General features: G+C 40.6%; 1 protein-coding gene and 1 long non-coding RNA gene across 8 annotated transcripts in view; one reads left to right on the top strand and one right to left on the bottom strand.

The window, feature by feature from the left end:
* CDKAL1 (CDKAL1 threonylcarbamoyladenosine tRNA methylthiotransferase) overlaps positions 1–22809 on the top strand; it is a 230579-nt gene that overhangs the window by 73132 nt on the left and 134638 nt on the right. For all 7 annotated transcript variants that reach the window (XR_013394002.1, XR_013394004.1, XR_013394003.1 and 4 more), the window contains one exon: positions 8325–8445. Coding sequence is in view for 4 of the 7 variants with exons in the window: in XM_077933233.1 (XP_077789359.1) it covers positions 8325–8445 (121 nt within the window). In the remaining 3 variants the exon portion in view is untranslated. The remainder of the gene's footprint in view (positions 1–8324; positions 8446–22809) is intronic.
* LOC144328724 (uncharacterized) lies at positions 16540–19726 on the bottom strand. The gene is made up of 3 exons (XR_013394006.1): positions 19624–19726; positions 17724–18043; positions 16540–16662 (listed from the first exon to the last, which is right to left on the bottom strand). It is a non-coding gene; the product is annotated as an uncharacterized LOC144328724 (long non-coding RNA).

The following is a 22809-nucleotide window of genomic DNA, read 5'->3' as shown; positions in this document are numbered from 1 at the left end:
TGCCATCATGCATATAAAGTGCACCCCTATGGGATTAAGGGGAAGCTAGACTTTGTGACTGAGCAAAAACTGTTTCAGTCTAGAGTATTTCACAAAACATTTTGTGAAATGGGTCACTGGACAGGATTGTTGAAAACAAGTCAAAGGAAATAACTTCAATGATGTTGGACTTTTCAGACTTCATATACGCTTACTAAGTTTCAGTCACATTAATGTGTCTAGTAATATGGTCTATCTGTTCCTAGTTTAAATATTAACTAATGTTTGCTGACTGCTAGCTACCAGCCTATTTTATTATTGTTGATTGCTAAAAGCTTATGTGATTTGTGTGTGTGTTGTATAGCCTAATGAATAATGCTTTTACTGGCATGGGGTTTGTTAGCAGTTTGTTTGTTTCAATATTTATGTAATGGCTTTCATAATATTTATTTCAGGGTGGTTAAGAGTAGAAGTATCAAAGTGCTCTCTCACATTCTCTGTGGCCTGTTTTCCGCAGTACATTTTTTTAACAGTGAGATCACTGTCCTTTGAAAAAAGAAGCACGTATATATTTTGTCACGTGTGCATGCTTTGAAAACCTATGTCTTATTTCAGCATTCTGCTGCATGTTCATGTAACAAAATAGTCATGTAATTTCTTCACACTCAATGTTTTAAAATCACTGTGGATATTTCTTCCTATATGGTAGTGAAATCCAAGTAGTAAAAAACCATCAATCACTCATGTATGCATTCAGTTAACTTGTTACTTCCTACTTCCATTTCTAGTCCAGAATATGGAAGGATGCCCTCCTTTTTAACTTTCTATAGTTATGGTAAATTAAATAAAACTAGTAAATTAAGCTTTAAAATAAAACACTAACACCTTTGAAACATAATAATACTGGCATTGAAATGAAACACTTAGCTGGAGAAGAGAGGAAGATACGTTCTACATAGCTTATGGGAATCTGGTCAGTCATACAAATAGAAAAAGTAGACATGGTCATAGTGGGTATTAAGGTAAAGGTAAAGGTACCCCTGTCCGTACGGGCCAGTCTTGACAGACTCTAGGGTTGTGCGCTCATCTCACTCTAGAGGCTGAGAGCCAGCGCTGTCCGCAGACACTTCCGGGTCATGTGGCCAGCGTGACGAAGCTGCTCTGGCGAGCCAGAGCTGCACATGGAAACACCGTTTACCTTCCCGCTAGTAAGCGGTCCGTATTTATCTACTTGCACCCGGGGGTGCTTTCGAACTGCTAGGTTGGCAGGCGCTGGGACCGAGCAACGGGAGCGCACCCCGCTGCGGGGATTCGAACCGCCGACCATGCGTTCGGCAAGTCCTAGGCGCTGAGGTTTTACCTACAGCGCCACCCACGTCCCAGTGGGTATTACTGGAGGTGTTATTAATGGGAGAGTTTTATATAAAAGATATTGGTGGAATGGGAGGACAAATGATGTGCTCACACCTACCCAAACAACCTTAGCAAAAGAGATGGAACGGATAGTGGGTAACTTTGAATTGATGATGTGAATATTCAAACTCCAATTCCGGATCAAAAAAGAGCATGTTGCATATGTGTTTAGTTGGAGCACTGGGAAACTATAGTTAGTGATTTCCCGGTTTAATTACAGCTAGTGGGAGGGGAGGAGCAAAGGAGTTGTGTTCATCGGTAAAAGTTTTCATAGCTTGTCTTTTTAAATCTAGACATTCTCACCATATCACAGGCATAGTGTGAGCAGCCAGTGACACGCTCTGTGTAGCCTTTCTTGTTGATGTTCATTAGTCACATGAAAAATATTAAATAAAATATTTATTCACTATGTGAATAACAAGAGTGGATTGCTTATTAATTGAATTAATACTAATTAATTACTGCTTAGCTTAAATAGAAAGAGGTATGCCAAACAGCATTCTGTAGTGAGAGAGGGTTTATACAGACAACCAATTTTCCCCTTTCATGTTATGACAGTTGCAATACATTTTGATGGTATGAATCCAGTACTGTCTCTCACAGTACTCACCAGATTTATATTTATTTCCCTTGCTTGACAGGGGAGAGAGTTGTCATGTCTGATGGCTTTATGTTCAATATAAGCTTTATCGTTTGCTTGAGTAGTTGGTTTAACCAATTTAGGCATGTTTCCCCCTTGTTTTCTTCCACTCTTACTTTCTTTCTCAAGCTACACACTTATTTCACTTGGTCAACGTAGGAAGTCTTTTCTCTTCTTTGAATTTTTCAGCAGATAATGAGAAATGCGCTCCCTACAATGGGTGTTTATAGCATGCTGACTTTGAGAGAGTTTCTGGCCTGACTGGTGGTGGAATGGCCAGGCATTCCATTATTTTTAATGGTCTGTTTCTTAGGGCTATTAAAATTAAAAAGTGGTGATCATGGTTATATGAAAATAGTTTTTGCTTTAGTTTGAAGTTTGTAGGCAAGCATAATGCCAATTACTTGACTTTGTGAAATAGTTCTTACCATTTTCCCACTAATTAGTGGGTTGTCCATCTGTTTTGGCTTATTCACTCTGAGAGAAAGAAGGAGGGGAAAAGCTTGGAGTTTACTTATGTTACTTATCCTTCCCTTGAATTCCTCTTCACCTTGATGATGGACATTATTGAACAAAGTTCCTGCTCAGATAAAACAACTGAAAGTACAGTATCTTCAGATAAACTCTTCCACTCTTAATTTACCTAAGACTAATAGGTATAGCTGGAAAAGGAAGTTGCCCCCGCTTTCCTCTTCCTTTTCTTCCTTCTCAATGTGTGGCTATAACAATTATGTGAAGCAAGTTGCCGTCTTCCTTTAGTGCGTCTGAGTTTTGTGTAGCAAGAGGGTGCTTGGCATATTTGCATGCAATGCGCTGTCACGAGTCCATGTGCTTCTGGTTGTAAACAGTAGCAGCAATATCAACAATGCTCTAATCTGAAATCTGATATTCAGTGCCCTTCACATGGTCATTTTGTTGTCTTTTTCTCAGGCAGCAACCAAATGTTCTGCAGTTCTGTTCTGTTGTTCGGAATAGAGAATGGCTTGAATCCTAATATTAGTCACACTGATTGATTGCATTTTAGTTTGCTTTTTGGTCCCTCAAAACTCACAAGAGACCAATAACAAACAAGATAATCCCTGTCGGCAGACTTAGATTCTAAAAGTCACAACACATAGGAAAAATGGATTGTGAGGGAAGATGTAGATGGGATCTTAACTGTGACTAACTTGCTCTGGATCCAGCTCAGTGTATAACAGTTGTAAAACACTGAAAAACATGCCATGTGTTCAGCATATCAAATGACTATGTTTTGGTTTCCCTTGAGAGTACACTTATCTGCTGGCTTCTGAAGCTGGCAGATATCACCTCCCTTATTCAGATGAAATGCCTTTTTAAAAGCTTTCCCTACCCAATCATGCATCATTTTAAGATTCGTAGCATAACTTTTTCTTGCTTACACTTGAATTCGCTACAAAAGAGATCACAGATAACAGCATTACAAAAGGAACTCAGTATGTTAGCCTTTGAAAATAGCTTTTTTTTATTTCTTAAAGGGAAGGATTCTATTTATCTGTAGCTTTCTGGAGCTCTGTAAAAATATGTATTGATAGTTATGTTAGGAAGCTGGAGCATGGAATTTCTGCTTCCAGTAGGCCATGCCCCTAAAACTCTTCAAAATATCAGTCATTAACCAGTCCAACTCTGGACTGGATCCAAACATGCAGAGCAATCCTAATAGGATCTGGGGAAGTGCAGAGGGGTAGAGAGACTAATGCATGTAATGTTATGCTGAATCCTGCCAGCCACAAGGAAGGAGACAGGAACTGAGCCACTTGAGACATCCATGGAGCTTTGGATCTCATAGATTAGGGCTTTCTGCGTGAAAAGCTGGTAGCAGAAAAGCTGGTAGCAGTTTTCAGGGCACAGCTTTGGACCTACATGTTATCCTAATGCCCACAGCCATCACCATCAGGGGGTTAGGATTGTACCTTTAGTCAGGTTTAATAGTAGACTCAAATCAACAGGAATAAACATTGACTTAAGCCCTGTCAGCTTTCAGTGTGTCTAGACTAAGCATGCCAAAGTCTGGATCCAACCCACTGTATTGAAATGGACTGAACTAGGCGTTCTTATATTTCCAGTGAAGTTGTTTCATAATTTAAGACCTTAAATAGAGAGCAATAAATTCATTCTTGACCATTTTGTAAACTTTCACTCGCATTCCCACAGGCCACAATCCAGCACAGATATAGGTAAGCACAGAGTTTATAGAATCAAGCAATTGTAAAGTTGGAAGGGACTCCGAGGTTCATCTGGTCCAACCCCCACAATGCAGCATACTCAACTAATCCATTCATGACTGATGGCCATCCAACCTCTGCTTAAAAACCTCCAATGAAGCAGGGTTCACCACCTTCCAAGGGAGTCTGTTCCGCTATCTGACAGCTCTTACTGTCAGAAAGCTCTTTTTGATGTTTAGCTGGATTTAATTTACCTGAATTTTAAAGTAGTATGCATATTGTTAAATCCAAGAATACTTAAAGAACAAAAGTATGGGCAAATAATTGTCTCATCAGTTGGCGATATTGCTGTTATTAGTGTGATACAGTGGAAATGAATAATTGAGTGAATGCTATTAGCAGAGTCCATGTATTACTGAAATCACAGTAGGTTATAATGGAATTCTTGGCATTTGCTGGTATGAAAATAACAGGCCTTTTCTAGATGCTATTGAACTTTTTGACATCTATGATAGGTGTAATACTCTTAACATAAAATGGTGTTTTACCTCTTAATTAAACTGAATTTTTGACTAAAAGTTTTACTTGACAACTCTGAAAAGGCTGGCATCCCAATTGATTTTCTTGTCTTCAGTGCTACATCAGTGGAAGAATTCAGTTCGCTACTGCCATGATACTATTACATTTGTCTTTTACTCACAAATGTAAACAATGGTGGTGTGGCCTGTTATAAGGCAAGTTAGGTGGCGGTTGCTTTGTGGAGCAATCTGGTCACATAAAAGAGCTAGCCATGCAGTTCTTCCAGTGTTCACTTCCAGTAATTTTAGCAGTACAGTGGTACCTCGGGTTACATACGCTTCAGGTTACAGACTCCACTAACCCAGAAATAGTGCTTCAGGTTAAGAACTTTGCTTCAGGATAAGAACAGAAATCGAGCTCCGGCGGTGCAGCAGCAGGAGGAGGCCCCATTAGCTAAAGTGGTGCTTCAGGTTAACAACAGTTTCAGGTTAAGAACAGACCTCCGGAACGAATTAAGTATTTAACCTGAGGTACCACTGTAGAGTGTTGTAATTTTTTTTAATGGTGATTGCTGGTAGGAACATCTTGGTGAAAACAATTTGCCACCCCGAACAACCTCTGCACAATTGCATTATAAGCAGTAGGAGCATAGAGCAGATTCATATATATCTTGAAACAAAGTGGGCCACTTCAGAGAGATTTAAAACTTGTGCAGGGTGAAGTGGGATCTCTCTGACGTTCCCTAAGTTAAAGCAGGGACCTCCAAAGCAGTTTGGGGCAACTGGAGGAATCAGATGTTTCAAAAGTGCTGCAGACGGTGTGCCTTCAAAAAATGAGACATTTCTCCCTCAGTGTATCATTTTATAAGGAAATTAACAGGATGAGGAAAGGTGGTGAAGGGAAAGTTCTTTTATGACTGAGAGATCTATCTTCTAAAAAGAGGGAATGATTTTACCAGGGCTCTCCAGTCGCAATGTTCTTTGCTAGTTTTGCTAGTTCTTCTAGTAGTTCATGCTTGGAAAATGCTGGACTTTCATATCCTTCTGCTTCTGTCCCACATACCCACTCCTTTCAAATCAGCTTTGACCTTAGTTGAGCCATACAAAAACCTAAAGCTCTTTTTAAATTTTAAGTTCCTAAGATTCTGTTATCATCATTTTGAAATCTTGTGGACTCTTTTCCCAGAGGCAGCCCTGTCCTATTTTTATAATAAAATTATTGCCCACTAAAACCACACAGCAGGTAGCTAAACCCTTTAAATACCCCCTCCCCAAAATCAATGTTAAATATACATAGCAGGAAAATTCCTGGTCCTATTTATCAGTATTTTGGCAGGTTCCTTATCAAGGAAAATCTCTCATGTATACTTTTTATTTTCTCACAGCCTCCAAACTATGTAGGAAAATAACTGCATTTATCCTTTTGAAACTTGGCAGTATTCATCTCCTCAGGTGTGGCTACCATACCCAAAAAAAAAAAAAATTACAGACAGTTCATTTGCCATTGGGGTGGGTAGATAAAAATCATCACATAAAATAAAAATACTGTGACAATTTGTTTCTGATATGTCAGAAGTGACTATGTCCACAAATTTCATCCAGTTCTGTCAATAAGGGGGAAATGCTGTAATGTTTCATTTTAATTTGCCCATAATAGTGAATGGGGAAGTTTAACACTTAATTTTTGCAAATTGGGATTTGGCTGCAGACCCCTAGCAAAACTGGATTGCTTCCAGAACAGTTCAGACCAAATTACAGTACAAATTGAGTCTTGCGGTCAGTACAGACCCCTAATTAGTAATTAGTAATGTTGCTTGTTTGCATATGTAACTTAAGGCCATTTCTACTGCCTTGGGAAAACCTGCGAATGAAGAAATGGTTTTTAAAATAATGTTTCTGTAACTTTGAATATAAAGGGCCAGTATGATTTTGCCTCCTCATCCTTTCCTACTGCAAAAGAAACAAATCGCATTTTAAATTTAAATGACTGACTTAATGGCTGGGCATGGATATTAATAAGCTTAGTTATGTATGAGTCTTTTTCCTGTGTATGCAGGCCCTTCCCCTCCTCCATTTGTGGCAGTGCTGAAGTCTCCAAGTTTGTTTTATCTGCACAGGAAAATTATGCTTACCAACTTTGGAACAAACCAGGATCGTAAACTAACTTCAAAGGATGGTTTCAGTCCCACAGTTGTTCCACAGATGGTAATAACCATAGTTTCATGGTTCAGATCAAATGGAAACAATGGTTAATTGGAGACTCCTCCATTTCATTAAAACATGCCATGAAGGAAGGAGGGAAGGTGCTGCATGTTCAGGCACAGTGGTACCCTCAGGTGATTCTGGACTGTGGTCTTACTGATCATAGAATCAGAGTTGGAAGGGACTCTGAGCATCATCTAATCCACCCCCCTGCAATGCAGGAATATGCAGCTGCCCCTTACAGGGATCAAACCTGCAACCTTGGTATTATCAGCACTGCACTCTAACCAACTGAGCTATCCAGTGGGAGATATGATGAATGAAATGAAGTTAGCACTTGCTATGCCAAATTGAAATAAAGGTTTGACTGTATGTAAAAAAGGGTAAAGGACCCCTGGCTGATTAAGTCCAGTCGGTGCTCATCTCGTTTTAGGCTAAGGGAGCTAGACTTTGTCCGCACAGAGCTTTACTCAGATTGGTTGGGCTTTTAATCTTGATTATTTACATTTACATTTGAAATATGATGATGATGATGATGATGATTGATGATGATTACCATGGTAGGTGCCAATTCCAATCCATTATTGGAAATCACATATATATATATATACACACACACACACACACACACACACACACACACACACTTTAAATAACGTTTAATTAGAAATTGTAACTCAGTATTTTGCAAAGCTACCCCCCCCCCCAAGCATTCACTTTGATTTGGGTGACCTGAAACTATGTGTCTAGAATTATGGAAAATGAGCTTTCTGAATATTTGTGTTTGAATATTTTGAAGTCAATATGCAGTTGCTTCTGAATGAGCTCAGTTAAGCTACAGATGGAGCCATAAATTCCAATAAAGTGCTCACATGTCAGTAGTATTATACGTGAGAAGCACAACAAGCTGGGCTGAATTGTGAAAATGTTCCCTCATCCGAATCTTTTTGCATTACTTTGTGAGAACTTAATGGAAATTCTTGCTCAAGCTGACACCCATCAGTTCAAGCATACTGCCTGGAACTTTGGGTTTGTGGTCTAATACTGTTCAAAAGGGAACAACAACACCCTTAAACTCAATAGTAATATTTTTACAGTAATTATAATCAAAATGCTGTTTCTTGGGAATTTGGCTTTTAAAATGGATTGACTTGCTTTTGTCAAATAGCTGAACAAGATATAATGAAAGGAGCTAAGCTTAATAATAATAATAATAATAACAACAACAACAAATTTTAATGTTGGCTTTTCCTTTACTTGGTAAGTTGTTGGTTACCAGAAGACTCCTGGGTCTATTTTTGTTTAACAAAATGCAAAATATTTGAGTAGAATATATTAAAACAAATGAGTTTTATGTATAATGGTACCATTTTTCCCTTTTATTTGAAGGTCACTCTGTGAGATTGCTGGGTCAGAAAAAGGATAATGGAAAACGGTTGGGGGGAGCGCGATTGGATTTGCCAAAGATTAGAAAGAACCCACTGATAGAAATAATTTCCATCAATACAGGGTAAGCATCATTCAAACTGACATAAAATATTCAATACTGCCTAGAAATTCAATTTCATTTTTGTCCATTCTTAATGCAGAGCTGCCTCAGGTCATACCATAAAGAACAATTTAGGGGGAAACAGTGAAAATTCCCATGATATTCAGTAGCATTAATACTTTAAGACAAGTTACCTAATTATTTACTTACATTTCACAGTTATAAAAATTGAAGGGGTGTGTGTGTTTGCTTAAACTGTAGTGTCTGCTATTTCTAATCTTTCCTGAAAACATAGTTTTGTGTTGGGATAGATCTCTTTTGTATGATGACTAACTCTTCCTACACCAGCTTTTACACAGCCAATTTCCACGTCCGTTTTGTGGTTAGAGGAACTACCATGGGGCTACTTTCCCCCTCAGGACCCACAAGATACTCTTGGAAAGCTCTCCTGAAATTGAATAGCACTTTTGAGGACATTGCTTTTTTCATATGCTTGGGCTTTGGCTCTTAATTTGGGTGATGCCTGGGTGCCAGAATGATGCCTGACATCTCTACCATCTGAAAGTACATGGCTGAGGATCATTGGATCTGGACTGTTTTCACACACTAACACCCCACACTGTAGAATTCCATCAGTTATGTTTTATCTGCACAATTGGAATGAATTTCTGGATCAAATTTGCTTTTTCTGTGCAGCCTGAGCAGGAGCAGTCACCATTAAGAAAAAGAGGTCGGAATATATAGGCTGTCCCTGGATCAAATGACTTTTCAAGTTCTCAAAGCTCTTAACCTAGTTCAAGGTTGTCATCTGAACTAGCTAGATGTTTAGCTGAGAATCAATCACAGTCAGTCCACCATTTGAAAAATAAGACTTTAAAGCCGTCTTGCCCAAAAATGACAACTAAACATTCCCTTTTGGCGACTGTAACCTTGTTTTAAGGACCCATTTGTGCCTAGCTTATATATCTGAGTTTCTAACACTCTTTTTAATTATCTCTCAAAAGCTTATACTAGTCGGCTAAGGTGAATTGAGGTTACAGGACAGTGTTATCTACTCTAAAGTCTGCACCATGGGAACTAAGTCCTGCAGAATCAGTTATTTATGTAAAAGAAGACTGAGCTGCAAATGTCATTGTTTTTGTGGTGTATCTCTTATTAGGCAAGCAGCTGGTCTAATTAAAAACAGAACACTATCTCTCTTGCCTGGGTCATCCCTGGTTGCTAACACAGCAGTAACACACGAACCCTCCTCCTCCTCTCTCTCCAGCAGTCCAATTTCCCCATAGTCATTGCTTTCCCCCCTCCCTGCTTTCCTTTTGTTCTCTCTGGAACTGCGGCTCCCTTGCCCAGAAAACAGTCCTCTTCCATGAGTTTTTCCTCTCTTGGTCCATCGATTTCCCCTCACAGAAACTTTGCTTTCCCCAGCACTGCCCCTGTTTATGCCTTCTCCTTTAGATAGTGGGGTAGGAGAGCTGAGAAAAAAATCACATCAGTCAACCAATGTGTCCTTTTGGTTTCAGATAGCACATGTGTAGACTAAAAAGCCTGGGGCACAAATTTCACAGCCCTCCAGCGGCTGTGGTGGCTCATTTACCAGAAGTATTTAGTGCTAACTCTGGAAGTGTTTACTCGATTCGGACCAAACTAAGCCTCCTAGAGCATAATATACAGTGACTGAGCTCATAGCAGTGCAGAATCAGCAAGACCAAAGGAGGAAAACAGACACAATCTCCTGTCCAGGGGCTCTCACGTTCACACTAAGCCATAGCTTGGTTTAGCATTACTTGTGAACTGAACCATAATGTAATCATGCACATTCTTTCACAGTATTCAAAGAGTAATTAAAAATGAGAAAGCTAAATGGAGTAGTCAGTAATAGGTGATGTGGATCCATCTTACTGAGAGCAAAAAGGATATAAAAAGTTTTGACATTTCTTCATATGAAACAAAACAACTTGTGCTTAACAGTTAGGAGACGAGAGAGGGAAAAAGTAATTCTTTACCATAGAAATAATTGCAAAATCTTTTTTTTATTTTTGTCTGTTTCTAGAGGTATGTGTACACACACATGCATGCACATGTATTAGTGGTGCTGGAATACATCAAAGATACTATTTCTTAATTAAACTATTTAAATGGGATCTCTGACACACAGTATTTTTCCAATTACTTGTCCAAATATGTAACCACAGTTTTGTTAATCTAAGTACTTTAACATTATTTTCTTTGTTTTATTTATGAAGTTCTACATCACTGAATATGTTTGAGCTGTTATAAAGAACATTGCTCTTTAGATTTATGCATCTATGTGTTTAGTTTGATATTCCCACACTTGCCCCAAGGGGTAAGAGCAGCCAACATGTGCAGTTTTTGTAGCTCAAAGTTTATCTTAATCCAGCATCATTCCAGCGGCATCTTACATAAGGAATGTGCTGCCAGACCTGCTACTCTGCCTGTTAGTTGCATCCCCTTTAGAATTGTGAATTGCACTGGTTGCACTGAAATAGTTGCACTGAAATAGTTGGACCTTTGCTTTTTCTTAACGGCCGCCCTTCAGAACATAAGAGGAGCCTGCTGGATCAGGCCAGTGGCTCATCTAATCCATCTCACAGTAGCCAGCCAGATGCCCATGGGAAACATGCAAGCAGAAACTAAGCAAAGAGCACTCTCCCCACCTGCAGTTTCCAGCAATTGGTAGTCAGAAGCATATTGCCCCCAGTTCTGGGGGCAAAGCGTAGAGCATAGCCAACATGACTAGGAGCCGCCATGATGATGATGATGATGATACTGATATTGCTTCCTATGAAGCATCTCAAGATGATTTCACAATAAACACACACACAAACACACAAATCGCATATCTAAAAAAATAACAGCAATTACACACACAATACAGATGTTAGGGGTGCTGCGAGTTCTAGTCCCAGACATCTGGAGGGCAATGGTTCATGTATCTTTTCTGAACTGTGATTCCATTAATATGTTCTTAGGACACACACGTTTCCTAAGAGAAGCTTTTAGAAATTTCCCTCAATAGATTCTGTAGGATATTTAGCTAAATTAGTGTTCTGAATTTCAAAAATCATGTGGCGGCTTTGAAGTGTGACAGAGAACATAGTCATTAACCAGACAGAAAGTGCCTCTACTTATGAGCACCTCTGGTTACGTATCCTTCGGGATACGCATACAGCAAACCCGGAAGTATTTTTCCGGGTTTTGCCATGTGCAGAAGCATTCTACCGTGCTGCACGCATGCGCAGAACAGGCACCTCCGGTTGCGAAAACCTCAGAATCCGACTGGAGCTCTGGAACAGATCCCGTCTGCATCCGGAGGTACCACTGTAGTATGATTTCACTGGCCAGTATATTCTGGCAGCCAATAGTTATTATTAATTTAATGTCTATATCGCCCTTCATTGGAAGATCACAGGGCAGTTTACAATATAAAAACACAAGAATGCATAGCGTAATAAGAAACCAAAACAATAACCCCCACAGAAGCTGGAGCTTCTGGGTTTTCGGGTTTCTCCCCAGTAGCAGTTGGAGAGGGTGATATAGATCAAGGGAATTGGTTCAGAATGAAAGGTTTCAACACTACTTCCACCTGAAGCTGCTTGAATAGGGTTTTTAACTAGTTATAAAAAGAAGGAAATGGGGGTGGGACTAGAGATCCTGATCACAGCTCTCCCTCAGCATATCCATTTTGGCCCTTAGCACAGTGGTTTTTAAATACACAACAGGGTAGAGGGTTCTTCCCTTGGGATGCTGGAGTACATGTGCACTGTGAAATGTGCAAGCAGATACTGATTGGGCAACCTTGCAGATAAGTATTGGGAGCCATTCAACTATCCTCATGCTCTGATCCCTTTTCCCTGCTCATGTGAGCATCTCTTCAGCCAGGAGAGAGGAAGAGTTTACCAGTGGCCTCCTCTGTTGTGTTTCCGTCTGCGGAAATTGCAACGCATGCTTGCATCTGCATGCTGTCATCTTCCAGAATGGGGAGAATGTGTTCACGTGTGGTAGCAGCAGGGGCTGCACCTGGCCACCTCTAAGTGGTTACCGATCACAGGCAGCATACTTTTATTACAAGGGGGTGGTGGGTGGTTAAGGGTCTGCTAATTTCCTTATTGCAGCAGTGTTCTTACATGAATAAACATAATTGCCTAATTCCACAATCTGCTGCAATGGTCCGTGAATATTTCAGGTCGAGCTCACAACTGAATGCAGCTTCATAACCTGTGTCTCACTGTGCTCGCATTGCAAGTTACCCCAGCTTATTTCGCCTTCGTTAAGTTGCTGCTTTGCCAGATGTAGCCGAGTGTAAGGCAGAGAGAAGGCATGGCAAGTTGTCATTGATAATGCTTTGTCTCCACAGTTTTCTTGCGGGCATTTCAGTCTCTGTGAAGCTGTTGCACAACCTTCTATACCTCATGTTTCACTGTAATGGCCAACAGGAGGGACTTTCCAAATACAGAACTTAGCTAAATTACTTGTCATTCCAGCTATGAATATTTATGGGATCAAGGTAACTTAATGGCTTCTTGTCTAGTCCTGCAACCCATTTTTCAGCACAGTGGTATGTGCTGGGTGCACATTCCCCAGCACATGCATGCTCATGCGCGCACACCCTTTGGAGGATAGCCAAAGCACCAATCAATGGCCTATTTTTCGTTGCAACCCATGTTAGCTAAAACTCTCAGTGAGCATTTTTAATTCACTATAGTCTCAAAAATGGCATATAAATGCAATATTTTAAGCATCTGCTCAGTATCTGAAAAGAGAGTTATTGTCAATAGCTTTGCAACTGGATCTGTTTCACATTTCTTTAGAAGTAAATCTCACTGCATTGGAGACACTGTTGTGTCAGTGTACACAGGGCTGCAGACTTAAGAATTTACATATCTATTTTGTGTTAAGTCTTTCTGAGAATATAATTTTGACCTATGTTTCCTAAATCTTGTTTGTATGTCAGAGGAATTTCATACTCAGAATGGCACTCATAGATGAAATTTGCCTGCTGACGTAAAATGCTTCATTATAATTGGCCTTTATTTTCCCAGTAGAAGACCCTCTTTGTTAGCAAGAAATAGAAAAGTACTGAAGCAAGTGCTGACAGCTCACTTTAAGCAAAGGCTAATTACTCTTTTGGTTCTCGTCAAAATAATTTCTGTTGATTACCTTCTTTAGCACTCTGCATTCAGACTCTGCACCTGACAGAATTTCTTATGAATATATTGATAAAAGTAATTTTGAATGTTGTGTTGTTTAACAAACCAGACCCCTTGATACCATAGAAATGGTATTGTAACCATGTGAGGAGAAATACTTTTATCATTATAATATTAAAAGGGGGGCTAATTTGGGTAACCACATTTTATTATACAGGAGTAAGAATTCTAATATTAATACAGAGTTTTGGTAAGAGATCATTTCCTGTTTTGTGGGGGTCTCTTTATTTTTCTGTAGAAATCTATACTCCCTTCAGAAAATGCCAGAAAATGCCACGTATAAGAGCCAAAGTTTATTACTGCTCCAATAAGATAATTGGCTGCAAGACTGAATCTATATTTCAGATTGCTTGGTGATAGCAGCATGTTTTTAGAAGCTAATTCTTATAGGGATGGATAGCTAGTCAAAATTATTTGGTTCTTGAGCAGCTAGGCAGCTGAAAACCCGTATTTTTGATTGTGAACATGCATCATTTTCTCTCTCCCCACCCACTCATTTCTAAAGTAGTTTTTGTATTAATTGCAACAAAAAGGCACCTGAAAATCATGCTTTAGATGTAGGACAGATATCGGTGAAATGTCAAAACTATGCATTTTAGGATATGGTATATTTCTGTGAGGTAAAAACTGTTTTGTGATTTCCTGCTTTTGAATTATTTAAGGATAACTAAACGATCTTAAATGCAGAAGCCATCGTTCCTGTCTAACTATAACTTGTTGAAGTATCTGTTGCCAGGCCTGAAGCATGCAAGAGCACCAGCTGGAGTATATCAAATATTCATGGTATCAGATAGTTAACAATAACAGAATGGAAAGACAGTTTCACAGATCACAGTCTGTCCCATTATTTTTCTAATCTAAGTGGCTGACATCATATATTTTAAAGAAATGTAGTCATCTCTTTTTGGCTGTGACTTACAAAATATGTGCCCAAATCTTTATGCCATGTTGGTCGCAGATTGGCTTCAAACTGCTTCAGATTGCATTTTTATTGAGCCAAGCCAAGAGTAGTTTATTCAAAGGTGTTGTGTAATGTCACTTTTTCTCTTGGAACAAAGGCCCAGTGCATTTCCCGCTATAAAGCCCAAGAGGTATTTTCCTTCCTTTCCACTTTTTAAAGGGGAGTAGCATTGCTTTTTGTCCACTTGCTAGCTCTTTCTCTCTCTGCTCTTAGTAAGTAGGAAGAAAGAATGAGAAGAAATTTCTTTTTAGTTATACTTTTAAGCAAAGGTTAATAACATAGATTAAGCAGTCCCCAGTATTGCACATTTACCAGTCCTTAGAAGTATCTGTGTGGCTGTTGTCCATGGCTTCATTTGTAACAGGAAAATTTGACTTTGCAGACATTCTAGGAATGTCAACTTCTCTTATTTTCTCTCTTAGAATCATGCAGAATAGCAATCTAAATAGTAGGCTTCTAGTCTTACATTTGAAAACATCAAGGCTTCTGTGTGCTTGAAAACAGATGGTCCCATTTTCTAGAGTATCAAGAATTGACATTTCCTGTCCTTTGGCTGGTGTTCATCCATTGCTGTCCTGTCATTAATTGGGCTGCATTTTGTTGTTGTTGTTTGGGTCATCTGATGGCATATCAACATACTGAGCTTCAGCAGTCTGATTTGAGTTAGTGCTATTCCCCCATGGGACGTGGGTGGCGCTGTGGGTAAAAGCCTCAGCGCCTAGGGCTTGCCGATCGAAAGGTCAGCAGTTCGAATCCCCGCGGCGGGGTGCGCTCCCGTTGCTCGGTCCCAGCGCCTGCCAACCTAGCAGTTCGAAAGGACCCCCGGGTGCAAGTAGATAAATAGGGACTGCTTACTGGCGGGAAGGTAAACGGCGTTTCCGTGTGCTGCGCTGGCTCGCCAGATGCAGCTTGTCACGCTGGCCACGTGACCTGGAAGTGTCTCCGGACAGCGCTGGCCCCCGGCCTCTTGAGTGAGATGGGCGCACAACCCTAGAGTCTGTCAAGACTGGCCCGTAAGGGCAGGGGTACCTTTACCTTTTTATTCCCCCATAGTCCTCTGCAGATAAGTCATAGAATTGTGCAATCACAGAATTGTAGAGTTGGAAGTGGCCCCGAGGGTCATCTAGTCCAATCCTCTGCAATGCAGGAATTTCAACTAGATCATGTATGACAGATGGCCATCCAACCTCTGTTTAAAAACCTCCAAGGAAGGAGAGTCCATCACCTCTCGTGAGAGTCTCTTCCACTGGCTGTGTTGAGGATGTATCTCCCAGTCCCTTCCACTTATCACTCTGTCTCTGCACATTGGAAATTGTGTTTACACACGGTCCTAAGCTTGTACACTCCGAATAGGATCTGTGTCTTTTATTACTTCAAGGATGGGGATAATGTATATGGAGCCTATGTATGTTGTGGTGAATGCATGTAGGCCCTTGGAACTCAAGTGTCCCAAAATAAGTTGAAGTCTTCTCTTTTTCTTTCCTTCTCCTTTTTGTTTTTTTGTAAAGGCAATTTGTAGATGGAGTGTGTGTGGGGGGGGGGGGAATTAGAGAGCAGTTTATGCAAAGGTCAAGCAGGAATGTGCCACTCACCACATCTATTAATTTAGTTTTAAATTCTCAGCAAATGTTTGGCAGTCCCATGATCTCTTTATATAGCAGCCCGGAACGAGACTTGGTGTCTCTCTTGTTTTTAAGAGATAAACGTCTAGTATGCTTGTGTTTTGGGGTTTGTGTGTGAGTCATGTGTGTTTATATACTCATTTTAAAGCCTTAGTTACCTTGGAGCAAGGTAACTTGTTGCTCAACAACTTGAGTTCCTATTAGGCTGAAAGTACAGCTGGGAGTATGTTTACAAAAGAGGTTGCTTAGTCATCTGCTTTTCCCAGCTTCTGCCAATCTGTTTTTCTTTTTACTTTGATAAACTATCCTCATTTGTTGGCGTACTTTCTGCAAACTAGATTGTGCTTGATTCACTGTACTATTTCCCATGGTTTGAGGGTAAATAACCATTCCTCTCCCTGATATTTTTATTGATTTAGCTTAAGTCCTAAACCATGGCAAAAGAGAGAAAAGAACCAACATTAGGAAAATAGAAAAACAGATGCAGGTTTACACTAGATATAAGTTTCATCCAGAGGTGTGAATTCCATATTCACTATAGGTTTAATAAACCAGGATTCATTGAATTAGTTGAACCTGTTTAAAATCACATGATTCTATTGTACAATTCTTTGTCAATTGTGCCCAAGCACTATTTGTATTTTCAACTAGACATTTGACAACAAGATGACGCGTGAACTTCTTATGGCCCTATATGACTATAGAAATAGCTATTGACAAAACAAGTTATCAGAATAAATATGCAGAACATTGCAGTGCGGGTTAACTACCATATTTTTCGCCCTATAGGACACACCAGCCCATAGGACGCACCTAGATTTGGGGGGGGGGGGAATAAAGGGGAAAATTTTATTTTCCCCCCCCCAGGCGCGGGGCTGGGGCGGGGGAAGCTTGGGCTTCCCCCGACGCCAGCCCCCAGAACAGGACCCAGAGCGATGCGGGGCTGGGGGCGGGGAAAGCGGAGCTCCCCCCCAGCCCCCAGAACGGGACCAAGAGCCATGCTGAAACTGCGTGCAGCTTTGGCATCGCTCTGGGAGCTTGCGGGGCTGGAGGAGGGGGAAGCCCTCCGCCAGCCTTCTAACCAAGTCGGGGGACAGCGGGAAAGGCGCGCTGCACCTTCCGCTGTCCCCCGAGGTTGCGGGGCTGGCGACGGGGAGGAGCAGGCTTCTCCCCCTGCCAGCCTTCTAACCAAGTCGGGGGACAGCGGGAAAGGCGCGCTGCGCCTCCCCGCTGTCCCTCGAGCTTGTGGGGCTGGCGGTGGGGCTCTCCTGAAGCCTGGAGAGCGAGAGGGGTCGGTGCGCACTGACCCCTCTCGCTCTCCAGGCTTCAGCGAAAGCCTGCATTCGCCCCATAGGACGCACACACATTTCCCCTTCATTTTTGGAGGGGAAAAAGTGCGTCCTATAGGGCGAAAAATACGGTATTTTCTAAAGCGAAGGAATGGAGGTTAGTGTGCTTGAATAGTAAAGAGAAAATATTAATATTCACCTTTTCTAATCCTAATCAGTCATGTCCTAATCAGTCATGTCATATAAAGAAATTGCAGAGGTCACAAGAAAGGTTCTATGTTTTTAGATAATTGATTTCAGTTGGCCTAAAAATTAAGGTTGGTTAAACTTGCATCGGGCTGCAGTCCAGAATGGTCCTTTACTCTTGAAGAATTCGCAGTGTGGTAATGAGATTGGGAACTGAGGCTGTACTCTCAGAAAGTCAGCTGCAGTAATGGTACATTGACTGGTTTCACCACCTGCAGAAGAAGGCTGGTGCTGTGGCTCTTTGGATGGAAAGGCTGTTTGGTGTCAAATGGCCTGCGTTTTGGAGATAAAATTTTGTGAGGATGCATAGTTGGCAGAGTAAATGTACAAATTTAAAATGCTTTGAACTATTTTACTTTTTAAATTGTTAGACCATGCTGCTGAATATAATTATTGGTTATATCCTATTATTTTAGAATCATACAATGAACAGCTTATGATACACATAAAGTACAGTGCAAAACAAAACAATCATTTAAAATAAGCTGCTAAGAACACACATATTATTTGTATATAATTAAGGCTAAATCTCAGAATTGAGGCAGTAGCAGAATTAAACACTGAAAGCCTGCAAAAAAAGTTTAATTTTAAGTTCTGTTGAAAGGAGGTTAGAGAGGGCGTTCTGACACGGTACCATTAGAATAGTGTGCCAGAGCCATGCTGCTACCATTGAAAAGGCCCTCATCATGGCACCAAGAGCAAGGCCTACAAGACTGATCTCAAAGTCCAGGCGTGTCTCTGTGGGAGCAAGGTGTCCTTAAGATGACCTTGTCCCAGATCATTTAGGACTTTAAAAACAGCACTTAAATTGAGTCGAGAAACAAACAGATAGTCAGTAAAGTTGTTGTGAGATTTGAGATGTACATTCTGATCTCTGAGCACTAGACCAAAGTATATTAGCTTTTAGTAGAGATCTCAATGCAAACTTTCTTCACAGCTTCCAATACTAAGCCAAATAGCTGTGTTACTGTCTGAGCTACTTTACAAAGCAATCACATTTCCAGCAGCTACCCTCATGTACACCCTGTAGCAGACACACAAAAGTGTGATTGACAGGCATAATTCTATAAATAACCATTGTATACATGTCAGGGACTTGCGGCAAATTAGAGCTCCTGAGCGCATTGACACACAGTTTATGCATCTGCCATGGTGTGCGTAAAGTGTGAAACAGCCTTCATAATATATAATATAATTCCTGTTGGTTATTAATATATAGCTACTTCACTTTCCACTGGCAGTTGTAGAACAGTTAAGAAAGTGGAAATACAGAGATATATATGTGGAAATGGAAAACTTGCAAGCAAAGATTACATCAACAATATATGTGGAACGTGGCTTGCTTCAGTCATTACTATTATTCATGCATTTGTTGTATTTATATATGGCATTTTTTGGCAATGCTCCCAAGGCAGTTTACTAAAACAAATAAATGATATAAAACGTAAAGTTGGCCCAAGGGAAGGGACAGTCTGATCAGAGCAGGCCCTGCTGTTGTTTTTGCTTGCTTTGCTTGCTATGTTCTTCCTTCTCTCAGGACAGATAGTGTCAGTTAGCTGCGGGGGGAAGGCTTGTTGACTTTACTTGCCTCCAGCTGCCAGGTTTGTATGCCTTTAACAGCTGTGTGATTAAAAGTGTATGCCCTCAATGGTGGGAATGATGTCACTTGCTGCATTTCTGCTTGTCGCCCTAGAACCTGTGCCCCTCTAACTGTTACTAGATCCCAACTCCTGGAAACCTCAGTCAGCATGGTCAATGGTCAGCCGTGATGGGAGCTTTAGTTCAGCTTCAGAAAGGCCACAGGTATTGTCAAGGAACTGGAGCCAGAGAAGGAGGAGAGAATGGGAACTTACCGAGAGAAGGGTCCTTTAATAAGCAGTTGTTCTTCCTCGGATGAGGAGGGTGACGAAGAGCTGTCAGGAGGTAATGAATCTGAGAGGGGGGAGGTACTTCCGGGGACAAGCCACCCTCGTCAGAGAGGAACGAGGGGGGCTGGGCTTAGAAGGTGGTTATGCTGGGGGAAATCGAAAGGAAAGGCAGTCGGGACAACCGACCCGCCATGAAAGTGTCGAACTTCTGAACTTGCTTTGTACATAGCATCCTGTAAATATGGCTGGCTGCCCGGACTCCTATCTTCACTAGTACTCAAAACTCATTGCTGACAGGTATATAGAATCATAGAATTGTAGAGTTGGAAGGGACCACAAGGGTCTTCTATTCCAACCGCCCGCAATGCAGGGATCTTTTGCCCAACTTGGAGCTTGAACCCACAACCCTGAGATCTCTCCCTCTCTACGACTCCCATGCTCTACCAACTGAGCTATCTCTCTGAGCTATCCTGTGTAAAAGGCACAATATCCATCTCAAGAGGAAAAGTTGGTGTTTGGGTAGAAGCTCACAGAAGTTTCAGCTACTGAAGAATTTGAGCAATATCACATACACTTTTACCCCATCTACCTTTATCACAGGTTTTCATTTAGCTCACGTCTGTTTTCGTCCTTGTTAATTTTCACAAATTTATTCTTGAAACTTGGGAACATTTTGTGATGCTTGACTAGAAGGTTGTGCCTGCTTGTACTTCACTGAACTGGTTTTTATGCTCCAATGTGTACTTTTCTTAATTTATTGTCTAATGCCTTATAAAAATCCTTGTCATATCTATATTGCCAGGAAGCCACTGCTTCAGAAAGAGAGGAAATGGATTTATCTTGCACAGTTGCAGTTGCTTAAGACTGACTCATGACCTGAACACCAGATTAGAAGAGTATCTATTCTTTTTCAAAGAGCGTATGTAAGCCATTATTTTTATAATACCTGGTTGCAGGTGACCTGGAATAGTTCCAGGCTTGAGTTATTTAAAAGAGGAAGGCAAGATTGGGTCAAGGTACATCAAGACAATCAGACTGGTTTTTTGGTAACTGAGATATGAAAATGTGGCAGGACAGGTGCAAACACAACATTTAAAATGTAAGAAAGATGAAAGGATGATCATTTAGGCCAGGGATACCCAAACTTTAGGCCAGGGGTACCCAAACTTTTTTCAAAGAGGGCCGGATTTGATGAAATGAAACGGACTTTGGACATTCCTGATTTAGGCTGATCTGATAAGTAAGTGAAGGTTTCATTTCCCTTTCCCAAAATACTTTCTTTAGTTATTGGTAATAACTTTATCACACTCTTCCTCTATCCAGCAATGTTCAGGGCCAAAGTTGTCATTTACAGGACTTGTAAACAAAATAAGGAAAGGACATAAATATCAACTACATACAAGAATACAGAAAGATTGAATTAAATTGAATATACACACAAATTTGGGTTATGTTCACAATCCCTAAAAAGAATAATTATTGTTATTGGCAGTGGGAGTAGTAACATTCCTTCCCCCCACATTTTAATTATTTTATTGCATATAACAATGCAAGTGTTTGAGAGATAAAGAAACACACCTGTTCAACATCAGATCCACAACTTAAGGGGCGAGGAAAGAATGATGCAGGGTAGAAATAGATAGATACAATACTAGGAATAATAAGATCATGATTCCATGAAAGCACAATGGAGCGGTCAGTAATAAGTCTTGGAATACCATCAAATCCAAATAAAATCACAGTTTGCAGGAACCTGTGAGCCATAAATTTGTCCTTTGACATAAGTCACGAAGGACCACTATGTAGTTGCATAGTCCATAGGTTTGGCTTTACCCCTAGAAACTTGTAAAGGCAGGGGGGAAGGTAGCTTACCCGTAACTGGTTCTTCAAGTGGTCATCCATGCAGTCACACAAACTGACCTTCCCAATACTGTCAACCAATTATTTATTTACAGTGGTGCCCCGCAAGACGAATGCCTCGCAAGACGAAAAACCCGCTAGACGAAAGGGTTTTCCGTTTTTGAGTTGCTTCGCAAGACGATTTTCCCTATGGGCTTGCTTCGCAAGGCGAAAACGTCTTGCGAGTCTTGCAATTCCCCCCCCCTTTCCCCCCTTTTTCTAAGCCGCTAAGCCGCTAATAGCCTTTTAGCCGCTAAGCCTTTAATAGCCGCTAATAGCGCTAAGCCGCTAATAGGGTTGCTTCGCAAGACGAAAAAACCGCTAGATGAAGAGACTCGCGGAACGGATTATTTTCGTCTTGCGAGGCACCACTGTATTTATACATACATACATACATACCCCACCCATCTAGGCGGCTCCCAACACAATATTAAAAACACGATAAAAGATCAAACATTAAAGACTTCCCTAAACAGGGCTGCCTTCAGATGTCTTCTAAAAGTCAGATAGTTGTTTATTTCCTTGACATCTGATGGGAGGACGTTCTACAAGGTGGGCGCCACTACCCAGAAGACCCTTTTAAAATCATCTATCATCTATAGAAGTTCTGGTCATTCCTCTGCACATTTTCCACAGAGCAAATGATTTTTCCCAATCTGTGGAATTTTTGCAATAGGGCCCTACCTCACAGAGTGCTTATAATTATAAATTAGAAAAAGAAATATAGTTAGCTACTTCTGAACTTTCAAGAGAGCAATGGACTTCAGATATTAAACCTTTTTATTAGCTTTAAGCATAATTTGGGGCAGCTAGATGTGTTACTGTAGCTGTGCATTTTCCTCTCAAAAGGAGAACATTTATTTAATAGAAGCAAAATTCTTCCCATAAAAGCCTGTTTATTGAATCCACATCAGTAGCGTTCTCCTGCTAAGCTGGCTTCAAATTTTTATGGCAGTTACTGGTTGCTAGTAATTTAGATCATCTTTTGACAAAACAAGGTGCTAGCAACATTAGTAGCATTGGAACATGCTTTGAGTACCAGCTCCTGGTACAATTTCATATCATTTGAGAACCTAGTGCAAATTGTAGCAGAAATATGAAGAGAAAAATCTTGCCTAAGTGTCACTGTAGGAAGCTTATTTTCAAAGACATGGTGTTGCATTTTTTGATGGCTTACGGTGTTTTTGCTATTATTCTACACAATTCAGAAGCTGTGTTCCCACAGAGACTACTGACATACTTTCTTTTCTTTTCTTTTTTGAAGCAAGTCTG

This window comes from Podarcis muralis, chromosome 8 (genome assembly GCF_964188315.1).
Source record: "Podarcis muralis chromosome 8, rPodMur119.hap1.1, whole genome shotgun sequence".
NCBI classification, from domain to species: Eukaryota; Metazoa; Chordata; class Lepidosauria; order Squamata; family Lacertidae; genus Podarcis; species Podarcis muralis.
This window is presented reverse-complemented; position numbering and strand designations above follow the sequence as displayed.